Genomic DNA, 22,790 nt, shown 5'->3' with positions numbered 1-22,790 from the left:
TGATTTAATTGTGTATGGTCCAGAAAATCTAGCTTTCAAAGGATTGTCATGTGTTGGAAACAAAATCAAAACTTTATTTCCTGTCTTAAAATTTCTCACGAGCTTTCCTGGCAAATAAACGCTTCATTTTACCCTGAGCTATTTCTAAATTCTCTTGAGCCAAAGTCCACACTTTTTGTAACCCATCTTTAAATGGGTTTTAAACCCATCTAGAAACATAATCTAGCAAATTCAACCTCATTAACCCACTGTTCTTTTATCAATATTAAAGGTCCTCTAACTTGATGTCCAAACACAATTTCAAAGGGACTGAAACCTAATGACTCCTTCACAGCCTCCCTTGCTGCAAACAATAAATTAATACCTTCATTCCAATCTTTACCATTAGAATGAAATTTTTCCAAAGCTCCCTGAGTTTCAGGATGGTATTCAGATGAAGTGATCGGTTTTATTCCCAACTCATAAACTCATGGCTGAAACAACCAAGACATAAGTTAGACCCTGGATCACTCTGGATCTCTTTCAGTAGTCCAAACACTGTGAAAAATCTTTTCAAAGCCTTTACCACTGTTTTGGCTTTAATATTTCTGTGGTATAGCCTCTGGAACTCTCGACTCCGCGCAAATAATTGTTAATAAGTACTGATTATCAGACTTCGTTTTCGACATGGGACCTACCCAATCTACAATAACCCCAGTGAAAGGTTCCCCAAAAACACGAATGGGTTGTAATGGAGCCACTGGAAGACCCTGGTTAGGTTTTTCCACCACCTGATAAATGTGACATGTCTGGCACCAACTTATAACATCTTTCCTCAAACCAGGCCAGAAAAATGGTTTCAAAATCTTATTCATGGTTTTCTTTACACTAACATGATTATCCAAAGGTGTACTGTGGGCTAGATTTAATATTTCCTTCTGGTAATTTCTAGGAGTGATGAATCACTCCCCACTCTTCATTAGCAGGAATATCAAGAGGTTTCCATTTTCTCATCAACAATTCACCTTTTAAGTAATATCCACAAGCCATTTCTTTAACCTCCTGTTCAGTTACTGCTTTCTCTCTTAAGCTAACAAGATCTGTATCTATTTTCTGTTGCTGAATTAACTCTTTCTTTGACAAATAGAAATTCTTACTCTCACAATGACTGTTCTTTCAAAAGTACTTCAGAAGGACTGGGCAAATCTCTATTAATTGAATTTCCTTCAGCTGTCATAATTTTCTTAGTCACAGACCTAGTTACCACACATGCAAGATATATCTCTCCATCCTCTCTAACCATATCCTTACTCGGCCGATTTGTCAATCTTAAAACTGACCCAACTTTTACCTCTGCCAAATCATTCCCCAACAAAAACGAGACACCCTGCATGGGTAACTTTGGAACTACTCCTGCTACAACAGGACCTTTGACTAATTCTGAATTTAGCACAACCTTGACTCTACCTCACCTCCAACACCTTTAATCAAAGTTGTCTCCCCTGTGTCAGTCCTTTGATCCACAGTTAAAACATTTTCTAACAACAATGACTGAGCAGCCTCGGTATCTCTAAGAATTTTAACTGGAACCTGTGGTTCTGCCTCATCAAAAGGAGGCACTGGATTTCCTCTCTACTAGCCAAAAACCCCTCCCCAGGAGTTACAGCCTCAGTTCTCCAAGTTCTTTCTATCTCCGTTTTTAACTTCTCTAATTGAAACTGTCTGTCCCTTTCAATTACCTCAAACATATTTCCTCCGTTTTTCAGCTTCCTCTGCCTTATATATTCTTTGTTTTTCTGCTTCTGCTCTTTGCATTTCAGCTTCATATTGTTGTCTCTGCAACTCTAAATTATATTTCACTCTTTCTTCTTGCACCCTCAATTTCTCCAATTCCAATTCAAAAGATCTTTCATCTGGAAAATTTTCCAAGTCTTCCTCAACAAATTTTCCTTCACATATAATATCTCACTATAATCCTCTGTATTTGTACTTTTCTCATCCAATGTTTAACTTCAGTAATTTTCAGTGCCTGAGAAATAAATAGCCATCAGTTCCTCTTTTCTCATGGTCTGCAGGAGATGGTTGGAACAAAAATGTATCAACATCCATTGCTGCTGTTTTTACAGGTACCAGCTTTAAGTTAGCTTGCAAAAAAAAGCTTGCAAAATTTCCAGACATAATAGCTTACAAAAAAACCCTCAATCAACTAATAAATCATAAAACTGCAACGTTCAAATCCGAAAGGACGATCCTCCATAAAATGTCACGGAGTCCAGAGGACCCCAAAAACCAACAGCAATAGATATGCACCACAACACAGGGTTACTTAAAAAGTAGTTTTTAAATTATATTTGAACAAGAAAACAGAATTAAACTTCAACTTATTACTTAACCTACCTAACCTACTTAATCCCCCCTCTAATACTAAGTGCAGGTGTGTGTAATGTATATTTAAGATTAGAAAAGTTCTTTGGATCATAGTCCAATCTCACTGGTTGCAGGCAATTCTTGTACTGTGCACACAAGTTAGCATTAACAAAGTTCACCAGTCTTTTGTGCTTAACAGGCAAATGGTTACCACTCAAGAGGGTTCTTGCTGGTTTTCAGAGAGAGATTCCTTTTCCAGGACATCCGCAACTGGTCCCTTCTCAATCAGTCTTGCTGATGAAACTTGCCGCCTTCAGGGTTCTCTTTCTTTCAGGTCACCTTTCAGACAGACAGCCTTCTCCTTTGACCAAACAGACTTTCAAATTTTGCCAGCTTTGTCCTGGAGTTGATTTCTATCTTCTCTCTCTGTTTCACACTCTCCCTCTCTGAGAGAAAAACTGTTTCCCCCCCCCCCCCTGCAAAGATCACATGTTCCCAGGCAAATTGTATGCTGATACTTTGTTGTCTCTTGCAAAAAGAACTCAGCAAAAGTCCAACAAAAATTCTGTGTTTTAAAATGTGTGTGTGCAAGCTGATCTAGCAATTCTTCCCAAGCCACCTCTAAATACTCTGTCACAACTGTAATGTTCAAAAGTTATATAGACAGGTACATGGGTAGGAAAAGTATGGAGGGATATATGGGGACTGAGCAGCTTAAGGAGGCAACTGGTTAGCATAAATGTTTGGCCAAATAGCCTATTTCTGTGCTATAAAACTCTATGATTCAAGTAACTAGCTTTTCTAGCCCTTAATCTATCATGCTTTTTCTGTAATCAAAATGACTTCCAAATGAAATTGACTACACATCAAGTGGTCCCATGTGTGTCAGAGATATCACAGGCAGCCAGAGAACATGTGGATGGGTTTAACAGGATTTACATGCACATTATTTATCAATGAAAAATTGTTCTACATGCTTCTGAAACATGGAATGACTAATTGTGTACTTGGGTCTCTCAAGTAAGTATATTCTGCCTTATGGGAAATAGTTGAAATGGAGAACTTAGTTAGCAGCATCCTGCTAGTGGTAATCCTTTGCAAGAAGAATTAGAGGGGAACACTGGACCTTCCAGAGGACCATCAGCTTCTGCTGATGGAACAAATAGGGTTGGACAGGCAAGGAAGATTCTTTTCTCTTAATTTAACGTGTTCTGTTTTAAAGTCTCAATGCCTTCTTAGTGTTTGGACTATCACGAAATGCCCATCTACAGATTTCTCATTTAACCAAGCAGGATGTGAGTGATTCAAGATAATATTTGCTGTTTCATGAAAAATATGCTTGATAATTACAATTTTCCTGAACTTTTGTTTGGGCACAACTGAGCATGTTCTAATAAAAAATTCATAGTTAATCCTGCAATGCATAACAATGTATACAATATATTTTTAAAACTTGTAATAAATGCTCTAAGCACAACTTAATATACCCAATTGATGGCTTGAAAACAAAAATATCTTACTAGAACAGTGTCGATCATTTTGTTCCGTCTGTGTCGCAATACTGCCGTGCAATTTGAAATGTGATTGAAGATCTTCATCTGAAAAATAGAAACCACTACCAAGGAACTCTAAAGAGACTAGAGCAACTTAAAAGCCAAATGCACAGAAGTTTTTTTTTCAAATATTTTTTATTTTTCATATAATTAATTATTCAACATAATTTTTAAGTTTTATGTTAATATATTATTTATTAATTTAAAAATACTTTCTGAAATTACTGAAATCCTGTGTAATGGTTTTTAGATGTTTCCAAACATGAGAGATATTAGAAAGGTCTTGACTGCACTGAGTGTCGCGAGGGCTTGATTAAGTCTGATTCTTTTATAGTGTATTGGAGGCTATGGAATTTTGTCCTGCATATGCTATATCAGTACCTACCCAACAAGAAATTGCACAAAAGAAAAATCATGCTTAAATGTAAAACATTTCTATCTCTCTTCTCTGTCTCTTACCTTATCACAGCTTTCATCATACTGAACAACCAGCTTTTTTTTCCCTCCGCACTGCACAGCAAACTATTTCAAGTACTTATTTTGAGATGCTTTAGTAAAAATTTACATTTTGAGTTTTTATTCATATATTTTTTAATTTACTGTTTAACATACACCAATTCATTCATTTAAGAATGTGCTCTAGAAAACTTCAGAATGAACAATATTAAGGAAAGGGTGAAGGAGGGTACATAGGGGAAGAGACCCAGTGGGGTTCTTTAAAAATTGGATCCCTGAGGTGTTGGGGAGGGAAAGATTTTGGATGATTTGAAGATAATATGGGCCCACTGGTCCCTTGCAACCTCCCCCCCTCAAAACATAGACCCAAATCAACGTCCCTGCTCTGTTCTGGTTAGGTTCCTTCACTATCAGGACAGAGAGAGAATTTTATGGGTGGCAGTAGCAAGGGGAGCAAAGGAGAGAGGAGGTCCAGCAGAGTATGGAGGAGTGAAATTCCATTTTTACCTGGATATTAGTGCGGTGCTATTAAGGTGCAGGAGAGAATTCAACCAGGTTAAAAAAAATCTTAGGCAAAAAGGGATTGAGTTTACCCTCTTTCACCCTGAAAAGCTGAAAAGAATAATAGTATTTTTTTTAAATGGACCCCGGGGAGACAATGGACTATGTGGAAACCCTAACACCCTCCCAGGACTAAATGTAAATAAGAGGACAAAGGAGAATTAATGGAATTATTGATTGTACATATTGTAAATGTTATAATTATGAGGGGAATGATTTATTCTATAACCATATAACAATTCAGCGCTTGACGTCCTGCTTTGCGGAAACTGCCAAAATGTTTGGCCTGGAAGTCAGCCTGAAGAAAACTGAGGTCCTCCATCAGCCAGCTCCCCACCATGACTACCAGCCCCCCCACATCTCCATCGGGCACACAAAACTCAAAACGGTCAACCAGTTTACCTATCTCGGCTGCACCATTTCATCAGATGCAAGGATCGACAATGAGATAGACAACAGACTCGCCAAGGCAAATAGCGCCTTTGGAAGACTACACAAAAGAGTCTGGAAAAACAACCAACTGAAAAACCTCACAAAGATAAGCGTATACAGAGCCGTTGTCATACCCACACTCCTGTTCGGCTCCGAATCATGGGTCCTCTACCGGCACCACCTACGGCTCCTAGAACGCTTCCACCAGCGTTGTCTCCGCTCCATCCTCAACATCCATTGGAGCGCTCACACCCCTAACGTCGAGGTACTCGAGATGGCAGAGGTCGACAGCATCGAGTCCACGCTGCTGAAGATCCAGCTGCGCTGGATGGGTCACGTCTCCAGAATGGAGGACCATCGCCTTCCCAAGATCGTATTATATGGCGAGCTCTCCACTGGCCACCGTGACAGAGGTGCACCAAAGAAAAGGTACAAGGACTGCCTAAAGAAATCTCTTGGTGCCTGCCACATTGACCACCGCCAGTGGGCTGATAACGCCTCAAACCGTGCATCTTGGCGCCTCACAGTTTGGCGGGCAGCAGCCTCCTTTGAAGAAGACCGCAGAGCCCACCTCACTGACAAAAGGCAAAGGAGGAAAAACCCAACACCCAACCCCAACCAACCAATTTTCCCTTGCAACCGCTGCAATCGTGTCTGCCTGTCCCGCATCGGACTGGTCAGCCACAAACGAGCCTGCAGCTGACGTGGACTTTTTTACCCCCTCCATAAATCTTCGTCCGCGAAGCCAAGCCAAAGAAGATAACAATTACAGCACAGAAACAGGCCATTTTGACCCTTTTAGCCCGCACCGAACTAAGTACTCTCCTCTAGTCCCACCTACCTGTACCCTGCTTATAACCCTCCATTTCCCTCCCATCAATATACCTACCCAATTTTTCCTTAAATTACAAAATTGACCCTACCGCCACTACTTTTCCCGGAAGGTAATTTCACATAGTTATCACTCTCTGAGTAAAGAAGTTCTCCCTCAAGTTACTTCTCAAATTTTGCCCCTTAATTCACAACCTTTCAATCTCTCCTACTTTCAGTAGAAAAAGCCTATCCACATCAAGTCTATCTATCCCCCTCATAATCTTAAATACCTCTTTCAAATACCCTTTCAACCTTCTATGCTCCAAAGAATAAAGACCTAATTTGCCCAATCTTTCTTTGTAATCTAGATTCTGAAACCCAGGTAACATTTTCATAAATCTTCTCTGCACTCTCTCTATCCTTCCTATAATTTGGTGACCATAACTGCACACAGTACTCTAAATGTGGCCTCACCAATGCATGGGACAGTCTCAACATTATTTCCCAACTCCTATATTCTATGCTTTTGATTTATAAAGACCAGCATACCAAAAGCCTCCTTCACCACCCCATCCACATGAAATTCTACCTTCAAGGAATGATGCACCGTTATTCCTAGGTCTTTCTGCCTTACTGAAGTTCATATAGACAACATCCAATGCTATACCCTCATCAACTTTCCTAGTCAAGCCTTCAAAAATTCAAGAAGATTAGTCAAACATGACCTTCCACGTACAAATTCATGTTGAGTGTTCCTGATCCGATCCTATCTCTCCAGATACTTATATATTCTATTTCGAAGAGCATTTTCCATTAGTTTACCTACCACACACATCAAAATTACAGGCCGATAATTGCTGGGCTTGCTCCTCGAACCCTTTTTAAACAAAGGAACCACATGTGCAATATGCCAATCCTCTAGCACTATACCTGTCTCCAATAACATTTGAAAAACCACTGTCAGAGCCTCGGCTATTTCCTCACTAATTTCTCTCAAGGTCCTGGGGAAAATCCTGTTGGGATCTGAAGACCTATCCATATTAATATGCTTCAAAAATTCCAGGACTTCCTCTTTCTTAATCACTATAGTTTCCATAATTACCCTCTTTGCTTCCTTTACCCTTGACAATTCAATATCCTTCTCCTTAGCGAATACCAAAGAAAATAAATTGTTCAAGATCACCCCCATCTCTTTTGGCTCCACACACAGTTGTCTGCTCTTATTCTCTAAGGGACCAATTTTATCCCTTATCTCCTTTTGCTATGAACATATTTGTAGAAACCTTTTGGATTTATTTTCACCCTGCTTGCTATAGCCACCTCATACCTTCTTTTAGCTTTTCTAATTTCTTTCCAAGATTCTTTTTACATTCAATGTATTCTCCGAACATCTCTTTTTTCCTTGTTTCTTTTATTGTAGGTCACCCTCTTTTTTCAAACCAAGTTTCCAATATCACTTGAAAACCATGGCGCTCTCAAACTTTTGACCTTGCCTTTTAACTTAACAGGAACATAAAGATTTTGTACCCTCAAAATCTCACCTTTAAAAGACCTCCATTTCTCTACTACATCTTGCCCATAAAACAAATCGTCCCAATCCATTCCTCGTAAATCCAATTCGCATCTCCTCAAATCTAGCTTTTTCCCACTCAAAAATCTCAACCCTAGGCCCTGACCTATCTCTTTCCATAATTACATTGAAGCTAATGGCACTATGATCACTGGAACCAAAGATCTCCGTCACCAGGCCTATCTCAATCCCCAACAATAGATCGAACACTGCCCCTTCTCTAGTTGGTACCTCTATGTATTGCTGTAAAAAAACTATCCTGCACACATTTTCAAACTCCAAACCACCCAGCTCTATCACAGAATAGATTTCCCAATCTATATTTGGAAAATTAAAATCTCCCATAATCACAACCCTGTGCTTATTACAAATATCTGTTATCTCCCTACAAATTTGCTCCTCTAGTTCTCGTTCTCCATTAGGTGGTCTATAATATACCCTTATAAGTGTAACTACCCCTTTCGCATTCCTCAATTTCACCCAAATAGCCTCCCTTGACGAGCCCTTTAATCAATCCTGCCTAAGCACCGCTGTAATATTTTCTTTGATAAGCAATGCAACACCGCTCCCTCTTGCCCCTCCAACTCTATTATAGCTAAAGCAATGAAATCCAGGAATAGTTAGCTCCCAATCACATCCTCCCATAACCATGTTTCACTAATCATTATCACGTCATACTGCCAAGTGTCAATCCATAACCTCAGCTCATCCACCTTCCTTACAATGCTCCTAGCATTAAAATATATGCATTTCAGAGATTTCCCACTTCTTATTCTCTGTTTGCCTCTATCTTTACAAACAACTCTATTATGTTCTTTTTCTATCATCTCCCCTTTATCTTTGTACAGAGCATCTCCCTTCTCTATTACCTACCTTTCTGGCCTCTAAAGATTGGTTAATTTAAAAGAAGAATTAATCCAGGGAGCTCAAAGAGGGAGGGACTAGTGCAAGTGTTAGATGGGGACATTACGCATGCTCCAAAATGGTGGTGGAGTTGGCGCCAATATTTGGGTATTGGCACCAGGAAGGGTAAGGATAGATTAGCAGTGAGGAGAAGGGGAAAGGATTAGTTGGGGATATTTTTTGTATTTCTTTGAATCGTTGGTTCTATTTCTTTTAGCTTGCTTAGATTTTGTTTGGAGCACAGTCATCTGCCACAGGTGCCTATGGAAGTCAAGTGGGATGGAAAGTAAGTATCATAGGAAAAGAAGGAAGTGGGGGGGATGACAGCGGAAGAGCTCTGTGGTCATGGATAATACAAATAAATTTGTAAATTTCAACATGAATGGGAAAAACAGTATGATAAAGAGAAAGAGAGTTTTGGCACACCTAAAAAATTCAGACAGACATAGTGTTTTTGCAGGAGACGCACCTTACAAAGCAAGAGCATACAAAGTTAAAGAGGGGTGGGTAGGCCACGTGGCGATGTCCTCCTTCAATTCTAGAGCCAGGGGTGTGGCTCTCCTGATAGGGAAGAATGTTCCAGTGGTGGTCCGGGGTGTAGTAGCTGGGAGATTTATAAATCTGGTAACTTATGAATATATATGCCCCAAATTTTGATATTGAACAATGTATACAAGATATATTCTTGAAGGTAACAGAGAGGGGTGAGAATGTCTTGATAGGAGGGGACTTCAATTTTGTCTGGATCCTGTCATGGAGAAGTCAACAAAGAAAGTAATGAGAGCCAGGGCAGTTAAGTCCACCCTGACCTTTATGAAAGAGCAAATTTAATAGATGTTTGGAGAAGGCAGGATCCGAGCACAAGGGATTATTCCTTTTACTCGAGACTATACAATCTTTTTTGGCATCAGTCTAGTTGGAGAGTAAAATAGTGGAGACTGAGTAAATGGCTCAATTGCTGTCAGATCATTCACCCTTGACTTGATCCATCATAATACCAGATAAGCAGGCCATGGTGTATTTTTGGTGCCTGAACTCGTTGCTTTTGGGAAAATTTGGAATTTTGTAGCTTTGTTAGAGCTCAGAGAGAATTGTTCTATGAGACAAACTGACCCTCTACTGATGATAATGTCCTAATATGGGACACCCTGAAGGCTTATTTAAGGGGACAGATAATTGGATATACCAAAGGTATCAAAAAGGGGCACACAAAGGAGATCAACAATTTGGAACAGGAACTAACCCAATTGGAAAAAGACTATCAAAGAGCAGGTTTAGAAGAAAAATACAGGAACTTAATGAATAAAAAGTCCAAATATAATACATACAAGATTGAAAAGTGATCTTAAAATCTAAACAACGCATTAAAAGCTGGGGGAGAGGGCCCATCAAGTATTATCCTGGCAGGTGAGGGCGGAAGAGGTCTCAAGAACAATCAATGCGATTCAAATGGGGGAAGGAAAGATTTCACATAAACCAAAGGAAATAAATGAAACATTTAGAAAGTTCTATAAAGAGCTGTATAAATCAGATTGGGGGAGGGGGAAGGGCAGTGGAAATCCCACTAAAATAGATGATTTTTTGCTTACATTGTAACTACCAAATTTGGATCAGGATGGTCAAGAGGGGGGGGGGGGGGACGTGGCAAGATGGCGTAAGGATCAGATGTGCCTTCCAGTCCTCTCCTGACTCTATCTTATTGTTTTGTCTAGAAATGCCTATTAAAATTCTTTAAAAGTTTAAATAACTTCAGTGCTGTTAATTTAACTTATGATGGTACAATTGGTGAAAAAGTGCAAAAAAAATGACAACTGATCATCAAAAAACTACATTTTCCAAAAGTTCAAGTTTTGGAGCCTACCTACAGGAAAGACACCAAGACTCAGCGTGAAATGGATCCCAGGAGAGAGGTACAGTGTTCGGATGTAGAGCTCTATGTTACATCGGTAGAGCCCCCTAAAGAGGGCGCCAAACAGCCTTTAGAACAAAGAGTTACTCAAAGGCATTTGTCAACTGTAGAGGTGGCGCTGCAAACTGCATCTCTTGAGATAGAAGAACCTATACAACTTGATATACTGGGAGAACTTAATACATTATGGACTCCTGGAGAGGCTGTGGCTGTGGCTGGGGTTTTCACACGCAGTCATACTACAAGGAAGGCAACCAGAATGAAGGAAGGAACAGAAGATCCTTTGGTTATGCAGAAGAAGCAGGAATCTGTTGAGCCAAAATCTCTTCCAATTGAAAAGATTTTTGTGAATCTTGAATCTAAATTATCTTATACAATGCAGGGATTATCCAAGATTATGACTGAACTTTGTACTAGGTTTAATACTCTGGTGAAAATACATTCTCAACAGATGGCTGAGTTTGGAGTTTTTAAGCTTGAAGTGAGAGATAAATTTAATTCGTGTGAAGAAGATATAGACGAAATACGGGATCAAGTTTTTGATGTGACCAAAATGGTCGAAGACTTACAAATTCAAAATAAAAATTTGGTGAAAAAGATTGATTATTTGGAAAACCAATCCAGACGGAACAATATAAAGATTATTGGTTTGCCGGAAGGTATGGAGGGACCAAACCCAAGAAAATTTTTTACTGAATGGATTCCGCAGGTGCTGGGTCAAGAACATTTCCCGGAAGGTATAATACTGGAACATGCTCACAGAGCCTTGCGTAGAAGACCTATTTAGGGTCAAAGTCCAAGACCTGTTTTGGTTCGTTGCTTGAATTATTACAACAGAGAAATAATTTTATGAGTAGCTATTAGAAATGCACAACAGAGAAAATCACCCATGACGATTCAAAATAATCGAGTTTTCTTCTATGCGGATTTGAGTCAAGAAGTTATGTTCCAACGACGGGAATTCAATCCTGCTAAAGAGTTGTTGTGGAAGAAAGGTTACAAGGCAACCTTTAGATATCCAGCTGTTTTGAAGGTTTTTCAAGATGGTTACCAACCAAAGTTATTTGATTCTCCAAAGGAAGCTATAGCATTTGCTCAAGAGCTGCCAATTACTCAGTTTCAACAGAGACATAGTCCGCCACGATCTCTAAGGAGACAAGAGATGGAAGAAAAGAGCTGTGCTCCAAGAAGGAATGGTTGTAATGGTGACTCGGCAGTTGGAGCTGATTAAAAGAAGAGTTGTCCTTTTTTTTTTCTAATGTTTTTTTTTAAAAAAAGGATATTAAATAATGATGATGTTAGTTTAAGATGAAGTGAGAGTTGGGGGAGAGAACTGGATAGGCACTATTTCCTGAAAGTCATCTGCTACGTGTGAGTTATCTCACACCCATTTTTTTTGGGAGTTACCGCATTGCGCGGTTTAGACGGGAGGGGGTATTTTTAACCTCCTACCCGTTTTTTTTCCTTTTTTTTTGTATTAGATTAAAGAGTGAAGGGGTTTGTTTTTTTTAAATATTAAAAAAAGCATAAGAAAGTATTTGATTGTTTAAAAAACTAAAAATTGATGTGAATTTTTTGTAAAGTTTATTCAGTAGATAAGGAATATCTGAAATTTAAATGTGAATGGGATGGATAAGTTTTTTTTATATTTTTCCTTTAACTTTAAGGTGAAAGGAGTGGTAATTCTGGTGTATATTATTTTGCTATTTTAGTTATAGAACGAAGGGAATAATGGTGAAAGTTATAAATTGAATTGTACAATTCTTAATGAGGCTTGAATTTTGTTTGTGGTTTATGCTCCATTTGTTGAAGATATAGATTTCGTTGTAGATGTGTTTTTATTATTTGGATATCTGAATTTTAACGTAATGATTGGGGATATTTAAATGTGGTATTGGAGCTTTTATTGGATAACTATTCAAGAGTAAAAGGGAAAAATGGTGGAAGAGTACTAAAATTGAATTGTACAATGCTTAATGAGGTTTGAATTTTGTTTTAAGATGGTGGTTTATGTGACTAATATGATGATAGATGTGAAGTTAGTTGATATTTGGTGAAGGTTTATCTCTATAGAGAATTTTTTTTCATCTTTTTTTTCATGCTACAATTTTTTTTAAGAATTGATTATTGTTTAAGAATTTTTGATAGATAATGTTACTAACTTTACTAATTTTTTATATTAAGTTTGAGTTAAATATATGTTTTATCTTAACTCCGTTTGTTAAATATATGCAGTTAAGTTTGATTTAAATATGTTTTTTAAGTCTGATATCTTAGTATTAATTACTTTTCTTTTTGTTAGTATTTTAATCGGTTATGTTTTTGTTTTTTTTTGTAAGTGGGTTTTTTTCCTCACATATTATTAACTTTATTAATTCTTCACTCTTTATTTTGGGGGGAAGGGGGGGTTTGAGTTGGGTTATTAATGTGTAATAATTATTGGGGAGGGTATAGTTTATTTAGATTACTGATACTGTATTGTAATTTTATTATTTTATTCTTAATTTTTTTTTAATGTAATCCTATATGTTATTCATGTTATAAAATCTTAAATAAAGTTTAAAAAAAAAGGATGGTCAAGAGGGGTTGAATGCCCCCTTGTCTAGAGAAGAGATTGAATAAACATTGGGCTCATTGCAGGCTAATAAATAACTGGGGGAGGGTGGTTTCCCCATGAAATTTTATAAAGAGTTCAAAGATCTCTTAGTGCGTCTTCTTATGAAGGTGGTGGAACAGGTGGCAGAGACACATACCCTCCCACAGTCTTTCTCAACAGCAATCATCAGGATGATCCCCATAAACGGCAGGCACCCATTGAATCCCTCCTCTTATTGGCCCATCTCGTTATTGAATGCAGATTACAAAATCATAGCAAAAACATTGACCAACAGGTTGGTGGTATATTTGCCGAAATTAATGAATCCAGATCAAGCTAGATTTGCAGAAAAGTGGAAATCAGCAAACAACATAGCCAGATTGCTTAATATAGTATATCTGGTATAGTCAGAGGTAGATCCAGGAGTGGCTGTAGCTCTGGATGCAGAAAAGGTCTTCGACAGATTGGAGTGGGACTTTTTGTTCAAGGTACTGGAGAAACTTGGACTGGGAAAACAATTATTAATTGGGTTAGGACACTCTACTATAAACCCCAAGCTTAAGTTATTACAAACAGTGTTTTCATTGAATAGGTCCAGTAGGCAGGGCTGTCCATTACTCCCAGTGCTGTACATACTGGCCATTGAACTCCTGGTAGAAGGTATTTGATGGGATCCAGACATAAAGGGGTTCAAGGTGGGCCAGGTGGAACACAAAATCAACCTATTAGCTGATGATGTGTTTGTGTATTTGATAAACCCGGTTGGGGGGCAGTGGGGTAATTGGCCAAGCTGAGGCCCACACTGGAGGATTATGGGAAGGTCTTGGGGTATAAGGTAAATCTGGATGAGTGAAATAATGCCTCTGATAAAGGGGGATTAGAGACAATGCCACCATGGAAGTCAATTCAAATGGCTGCAAGAAGCTATTAAATATCTGGGGATAAAAATAGACAAGGATTTATGCAACATATATAAACTCAATTATCTCCCTTTGCTCCAGAGGATTGAGGAGTACCTCGGTAGATGGAGAACTCTGTCCATAACTTTGGTGGGCAGAGTTAACGATGTTAAAATGAAGTTGATGCCAAGGCTACAATATCTATTTCAGTTGTTACCCATTTTGTTGCCTCAGGGCTTCTTTAAAATTATCAGCAGATATGTCAGGACATTCCTGTGGAATGGTAAAGTGGCTAGAATCTCCATGGAAAAACTGACTTGGGATTACAAACTGGGGGGATTTAAAATTGCCAGATTTCAAAAAATATTATTGGGCGACCCAGGCGAGATTTATTGCCTCAAGAGGACCCGACTTCCTGGGCACAAAATGGATTGCATGTGGTAGGTGAAATGATAGCAGGAGAGCTTATATGTAAATGGGACACAAAATTAATTTCAAAGAAAATGCATGTAATAAAACATGTACCTGATATGGCTAAAAATAAATCAATGTATTGGATTGAAGGTGGGGATATCTTCCAAAACGCCCTTGATTCAGAACAACTTTATATCCATGACTCTGGACAATAAGATCTTGGACACCTAGTGCCAGAAAGGGATCAGGTGTATCGAGGACTGTTGCAAGGGCAGCTCATGTCATTTGAGCAGTTGAGGAACAAAGTACAGGCTGGTGTAATACAACTTCTAGCATCAACTGTACTTCACATCAGAAATCTCAGAAACATGCTTTAGATGTGGTGTGGTGATTGCAACCTTTAACCATTCAACCAAGTTATGTACAAAGGTGAGATCCTTCTGGGAGGATTTGGGAGACAAACTGAAAAAAATTACAAAGGTGGATTTCCCTCTCGATCCGGAATTGTACCTTCTGGGGAAAATTATGGGGGGGACGTGTGTTTTAAACTGTCCAAGTACCAAATTCAGTTTGTGAAAGTTGCCTTGGTGGTAGTCAGGAAATGTATAGAGGTCATGTGAAAGTCTGACTCCCAACTAAATATTGCTCAATGGATATGGAAATGCAGTTTCATTCCCCTAGAGAAAACCACGTAAGGAGGAAATAGGACACAGTTGTTAGTGTGTAGCTACCTTATTTGAAATATATTGGTATACAGATATGAGTATCTCCCTTTGAAATAAGGGTACTGAAACAATCCATCCCAGCATGGAAATGATTTGGATCAATGAAGTGGGACGTGGCATAGACATGCTCTTTTAATTGTTTTAAAAAATTATTTACCTTTTGTTACTTAGTCACCTTAGTTATTTTTCCCTAGGGGTTCTGTCGGGGTTGTTGACGCCATCGGTATTTGTGCTTTTTTTTGTATCTATATAATTTATTTGACTTTATTCTCAGTTCTACCGGGGCAAGGTGGGTGGGAGAGATTGAAAGAGATTGTATTGCTTGAATTTATATGCGTCTTTGAAAATCAAAAATAAAATATTTTTTAAAAAAAAAGTCGAGCTTCATCAATTAGCTGCTGTTCACTTGGAAAAGCTCAATATTTTCAAATGATTCTTGATCTCTACCTCTTTGAAACAGTTTTATTAATTTTTTCCTCTTCCTTATCATGATGTGCCTTTTTTAAACAACATGTACAAAACCAAGATTCATTACCAAAATAAAAAAATGATTGTTCTGCATATACACAGCTACATCTGCATGAATACAAAATTACTCTTTCCAAAATTAGAGAGGAGTTTCAGAAAAGAAAAATCAAATCTTTTTGAAGCCTATATAACTGTACAATGTATTTACTAAAAAAGTTATCTAAATTAGTTCCTCCCAGTGGAAGGTCAAATAATCTTGAAATTCATATTTGTTTCAGGGTTTAATACAAATTCTTCATGAATATGGCAACATTGAAATAAAAGATGTCTTCAGCTTCAAAACCCACTATGTGGGATATTAAAGATATGATATACCTGAAAATATCACCTCTGTCTGTGTGCTCAAGCTGCAAAAGACACGTTTTTGTTTACCTGAAATATAACATTAACAATATTTATAAAAGTGTTCTTATTTAATAGAATCACAGGGTTGTACACCAAGGAAAAGGGGTCTTTGGCCTACTACATCCATGCTGATATGCTTGACCACAGCAGCGCCTCTACTTTCTGTGAAGGCTGATGAAAGTTCATCTTCCACCCTCCATCCTCACTACATTCTACAGGGGATGTATTGAGAGCATCTTGCGCTTGATTTTAAGCTGGACCGCAAGACTCTGCAGGGGATAGTGAAGTCAGCGGAAAAGATCATTGGGGGCTCTTTTCTACCATGAAGGACGTCTACAACACTCAATGCAGGTGAAAAGTAATAAAAATTGCGAAGGACTCCACACACCTCTCACATAAACTGTTGTCCTTTCAGCCATCTGATAGGAGGTACCATAGCACTCGGACCCTTATATTATGATTGGGCAATGGTTTTTTTTTCCCTAAGCCATCAGGCTCCTGAATTCCCAGAACATATGTGGATAGTGTACCATGGACTTTTACTGTATACGTTTTAATATTTTAATGTTTAACTTCTATCTTAATTTATAGTTATGTAAATAACTCTGTGGTCTTGGAGAAAAGCTTTTCCATGCAAGCATGGTATGAACGATAAATAAAGGTGACTTGACTAAAGCAAACCCATTTGCCCATACATATCCTTCTATGACTTCCCTATTTAAGTGTCTTCTAAATGTCTCTTAAATGTAATGATTGTATCTAGCTCCTCCTCTGGCAGAGTTCCAGCTATTTATCACACTCCGTGTTAAAAAAAACTATCCCTTTAAAACTTTTTCCTCTCACCTTAAACCTATGTTTTTTTGTTTTAGATACACCTGCCATGGTTAAAAAGGTACCAACTAACTATCCTATAATGACTATTATAATGTTACCTCTATCAGGTCATCCCTTAGCTTACACTCCAAGGAAAATGAATCCAGCCTATCCAATCTCTCTCCATAACTAAAGTTATCCAATCCACACAACATCCTGTGGTAGGAAGTTAGGGAAAGGAGCTTCTCGAGGCTAAATTTCCTCCTTAATTATTTTACTTTTAAGAATCATCAATTCGTACAGCACAGAAACTGCCCTATTAACCAACTTCATTCATGTTAGACTTGGAGTTGCATCTTAAATTTTTTCAGTATATTAACACTCCTGAGGTTCTTGCCATTTACTGAATATGTCCTACCAGAATTTGACTTCCCAAAATGCATTATTTCACACTTGTCCATCTTCCATCATTCCACCCAACTTTCCAAATGATCTATTCCAAACTCTATACTTCAATAACCTTCTTCTCCATTTACCATTTTTGTATTGTCTACAAATTTTCTTTTCATACCACCTACTTTCTCATCCAAATCAATGATATATGTCACAAACAGTACGGATTCCTATGGAACACCATGATTACAGAATTCCAGTCAGAAAAACACACACTGTTGCTAGTCTCTACTTATTTCACTTCCGAATCTGTAGGGGTCATTTAGTTTCAGATGCATTAAAAAGTACAGTAATAGTAAACAATTCCTAGAATCCTATTCATAAATAACTAAAAACATAATTACTGACTGAATGATACATTTAAAATAATACCTTTACTGGAGCGAGAGCATTTTTCTGTTTGGGTGCCTTTGTCACATAATACTGAACTTTCTTTTCCAAGAGCTTGTATAACTGAAATATAAAATAATCATAATTTAAAAATGTTTCTTACTGAAAAAATTACCACATGAAAAAGCTGGGACAGCTCAGAAAATGAAATATACAGTAAAATTAGAAAAAACAAAGAGAATATGAATAAATATCAGCAACAACTTAAAAAAAATCATAAGGTGCTTTTCAATGTATAAAGGCAAATGTACAAATAAGGAAATAGGGGACCAAAACTATCATTATGATTAGTACTTCAGATTATATTGAGATAACTGAATTCCCCTTTTATGAAATTTCCTTTAATTTCCAGTGTATTTTCTTTTCTACATTTCTTCCACTCATTGCTAACCTATAGAATATACCCAACAGTGTAATAAATCTACTGTTTCTGAACTGTCACCTGCCTTTAACCCATCTGCAACATTCTCTAGCCCCTTTCACACAGCTACTTCAAGGCAGGAATATTGTGCCTTTATTGCACCACACCTATACAAAAAGTACAAACATGGAATAGGGGGGTGGTCCCGCCTTTTAAGTTGGCAGCAGAAGTAGTCGTAGCGCCGAATCGACCTCTGTAAAAAGGGCTATCTGGTAAGCTGAGATGACAGGAAAGGATGTGTATGTGTATAGTTTTTGTCAGCATTTAAGATCCACAGGTATACAAGAACCCCTCCCCAAAATCGTGGTGATAGGCCAAGACACTGTTCCATGCCAGGTCACTACTCTGGACATCACTTGGAATGGTTGCAGGTTTGGTGCGCATTGCACTGAAGCTGAGCCATAGTATTGCTGTAGATCAAATTGCTATAGATCAGTTATTTTCAAACTTTTTCTTTCCACTCACATACCACCTTAAATAATCTCTTACTAATCACAGAGCATAGGCATTACTTAAGGTGGTATGTGAGTGGAAAGAAAAAGTTTGAAAACCACTGTTTTAATCGTACCTAATTGACTCGTTATGTGCATAGTTTCATAACTCCAAAGGAAATGGCCCAATGACAATTTTTCTCAAGCAAAATAGAACCATAGGAAACTACAGCATAGAAAACAGGCCATTAGGCCCTTCTAGTTTGGGCTGAAACATTATTCCACTAATCCCACTGACCTGCACCCATTCCATAACCCTCCAGCCCTCTCCCATCCATGTATCTATCCAATCTATTCTTAAAACTTAACAGTGACCATGCATTTACCAGTGTAGCTCATTCCACGCTCCCACCATCCTCTGAGTGAAGAAGTTCCCCCTAAACCTTTCCTCTTTCACCCTAAAGCCATGTCCTCTCATATTTATCTCTTCTAAGTGGAAAGAGCTTACTCACATTTACTCTGTCTATACCCCTCATAATTTTGTAAATCTTTATTAAATCTCCCCTCATTCTTCTAAGCTCTAAGGAATAAAGTCCAAACCTGTTTAATCTTTCCCTGTATCTCAACTCCTGAAGACCCGGCAATATCCTAGTAAATCTTCTCAGCATTCTTTCAATCTTATTGACATCCTTCCTGTAGCTAGGTGACCAGAAATGCACACAATATTCAAAATTTGGCCTCATCAATGTTTTATATAACTTCAACTTAACATGCCAACTCCTATACTCAATATTTTGATTTATAAAGCCTAGACATCAAAGCTTTCTTTACTATCCTGTCTATCTGTGACACCACCTTCAGGGAACAATGTACCTGTATTCCCAGGTCTCTTTGCTCTTCCGCACCCTACCATTTACAATGTATGTCCTTTATTGATTTGCTCTTCCAAAATGCAATATCTCACACTTGTCTGCATTAAACTCCATCTGCCATTTACTGGCCCATTCTACCAGTTGGTCCAGATCCCTCTGCAAGCTTTGAAAATCTTTCTTATGCCTCCTATCTTAGTGTCATCAGCAAACATTCTGATCCAATTTACCACATTATCATCCAGATCATTGATATAGACAACAAACAACAGTGGTCCCAACACTGATCCCTGAGGCACACCATTCATCACAGGCCTCCAGTCTGAGAAGCAACCATCGACTACCACTCTGTTTTCTCCCACACAGCCAATCTAGAATTTAGTTTACAACTCCTCCATATATACCAAGTGTCTTAACCTTCTGAACTAATCTCCCATGTGGGACCTAGTCGAAGACCCCATACTAAAGTCCATGTAGACAACATCCACAGCCTTTCCTTCATCTTCCTCACTGTCTGCTACACCTCCTATCTTTGTATCATCATCAGTAAGGTAACTTTCTCGAAAAACTCTACGAAATTTATTATACACGATCTACCATGCACAAAGCCAAGCTGACTGTACTTAATCAGCCTATGGCTGTCCAAATACCTATATATCCTATCTCTCAAAACTCCTTCCAATGATCTACCTACTACTGACATCAGGCTCACTGGACTATAGTTACCTGGTTTACTTTTGGAGCTTTCCTGAAACAGCGGGGCAACATGAACTTCTCTCCAATCCTTCAATACCTCTCCTGTGGCTAAGGACATTTGAAATATCTGTCAGGGCCCCTGCAATTTCAACACTCATCTCACTCAAGGTTTGAGGGAATATCACATCTGGCCCAGGGGATCTACCTTTATTTGGTGTAAGGCAGCAATCACCTCCTCTTCCTTAATCTTCATATGTTTCATGACACTTCTATTTGTTTCCCTTCCATCCGTATGCACCATGCCAGTTTCCTGAGTAAATATTGATGTATAGCAGCACTATGGTGGCACACCTCCCAGAAGGCATCGAACCGGCCATGTGATGTCAGTGCATGATGACGTTAGCACAGGTCGAGCACATGATTCGGGCTTTTAAAAGGTTGATTCACTCTAAAAATGCCTTGTGTGGTTATTTCATCAAATCCTCTGCAATTCCAGTGGTCACAATTGGTGACCCCGACGAGTCCAAAAATATACTTATGGACAAACATGGACTCTGCAGGCATTGCTGTGAAGCTACCACCTTTCTGGACAGCTGAGCCTGAACTGCGGTTCCAACAGGCTGAAGCACAATTTCACCTTCATAAAGTCAAATTGGACACCACTTGTTATTCCCATCTTGTCAGTGCCCTGGACCAGCCCGTCGCTCAGAGTGTCGGCAATTTCCTACAGGATCCACCACATGCCAGTAAGTACAACACTTTAAAAATGCTTTTATTAAGCTTTTGTTCTGTAGGGAAAGGGCAGCCAAGTGACTACATTTCTATGGGTTGGGAGACAGTGCCCCTTCAGAACTAATGGATGAAATGCTGTTCCTGGCAGCTGGCGAAAGGCCCAATATTAGACCGAATGCCAGATGATATTAGGCTCTTGTATTCCAAATGTTCATTTGAAGACCCAAGAGCTGTAGCAGCAGAGGCAAACATTCTATGGCTGGCTAATAAGCACAGCGAGGAAAGACAAGTCTGTACAACTAACCTCTCCGATATTGACCCGTCACACTCTATGCTCTTGGCACATCACTCACTACAAGCAGGCAATGCTGCAAAACAAGTAAACAGCCTGTGGACACTTTGTCTTGGTGTTATTACCACAGATGTTGGGGAGTAAATGCCTATAAGTGCCTTTCACCCTGCCTGATAGTGAGAAATGCCCAGGACAACCACCAATAAGGGCTGCAGCAGTAGGTGAGAAACCTGCAAGCCTAATATATATATGGAACTGTTGTCCCAGCGAAGACTTCTGGTGGACACGGGTTCAGAAGTTAGTGTAGTTCCACTCACTGGTTTTGGCACATGCCATCTTACCCCGGACCTGCAACTATGAGCAGTTAACAGTTCCAACATTCCGACCTTTGGCACCAGGAAGATGAATGTCAAGTTCGAGAATCATCTCTACACTTGGTGCAGATTTTCTTAGGGCTCACCTGCTCTACACCTTCAAACGTTAATTAAACTAATAAATTCTTTTCAAAGATTTCCCTGAGATTACTATTCTACAATTTTCTGCCTCCACTGAAAACACAGTGTTACTCACCGCATTTGTACTAAGGGCCCTCCGAGCTATGCTAAACCACACCACTTGCCTCGAGAAAAGATGCGTTTAGCTAAGAAAGAGTTTGCCAAGATGGAAGAACTAGGCATAATCCATAGGTCCAACAGTCCCTGGGCATCTCCATTACATATGGTCCTGAAACACAATGGAGATTGACAACCATATGGAGATTACAGGTGGCTTAACGAAGCCACTATTCCAGATCATTATCCGATACCTCATATTCAGGATTTCTTGGCTAATTTGCATGGAGCGAAGATCTTCTCCAGAATAGACTTGTTGCGTGGACTTCACCAAGTACCAGTAGAGCCAGAAGACATTCCATAATCAACAATAATTACCCCATTTGGGTTGTATGAATTTTATGAATGCCATTCGGATTAAAGAATGCTGTTCAAACATTTCAACAGGTGATGGATTCTTTAGGACTTGGTATGACCAATGTCTTCATTTACCTCAACGACATTTTAGTGGCCACTGGGACTAAGGAAGAACATTTTGAACATCTTTGTACATTTTTATTCATCTTCAAAACTTTAGACTGGCCATCAATCCAGATAAATGCGTTTTTGGGCAAAAAATTATTGATTTCTTGGGACATAGGATTAATCAGGAAGACTTGACTCCACTGCCATCCAAAGTTGAGGACATTACCAAATATTCAAGACCTGCAATGGTTAAAAGCCTGCAGAAATTCTTGGGAATGGTAAAGTTTTACAGTCAGTTTATTCTGGGAGCAGCTCTTATCATGAAGCCCCTTTTCGATTTATTGTTCAGTAATGCCAAAACCATCCAATGGACTGAAGAGGGAAACAATGCCTTTTTGAAGATGAAAGATTTGCTCACTCATATCACTATGCACAGCTACCCAGTTTTAAATGCAGTTGCCACCCTTTCTACAGACGCTTCCAGTATGGCCATAGGAGGTGTGCTTCATCAATATGTCAACAGGCGATGGAAGCCATTAGCATTCTTCAACCATCATCTTCGTGAAGCAGAGAAGAAATACTGTGCTTTTGATAAGGATCTTTTAGGCATTTACTTGTCTAATCGAT

The 22,790-nt window shown here is 38.8% G+C and overlaps 1 protein-coding gene across 1 annotated transcript in view; it reads right to left on the bottom strand.

The window, feature by feature from the left end:
- The window catches only part of LOC138762391 (uncharacterized), a 307,807-nt gene that overhangs the window by 95,923 nt on the left and 189,094 nt on the right, over positions 1 to 22,790 (bottom strand). Inside the window, exons 28-30 of the mRNA XM_069936157.1 lie at positions 17,689 to 17,769; positions 16,021 to 16,077; positions 3,867 to 3,944 (exon numbers count right to left, since the gene is read on the bottom strand). Coding sequence (XP_069792258.1) covers positions 3,867 to 3,944; positions 16,021 to 16,077; positions 17,689 to 17,769 — 216 coding nt within the window. The remainder of the gene's footprint in view (positions 1 to 3,866; positions 3,945 to 16,020; positions 16,078 to 17,688; positions 17,770 to 22,790) is intronic.

The sequence above is a fragment of the Narcine bancroftii genome, chromosome 4, assembly GCF_036971445.1.
Source record: "Narcine bancroftii isolate sNarBan1 chromosome 4, sNarBan1.hap1, whole genome shotgun sequence".
NCBI lineage: Eukaryota > Metazoa > Chordata > Chondrichthyes > Torpediniformes > Narcinidae > Narcine > Narcine bancroftii.
Note: the sequence above shows the minus strand (reverse complement) of the source record. Positions and strands in the feature narration are given on the sequence as shown.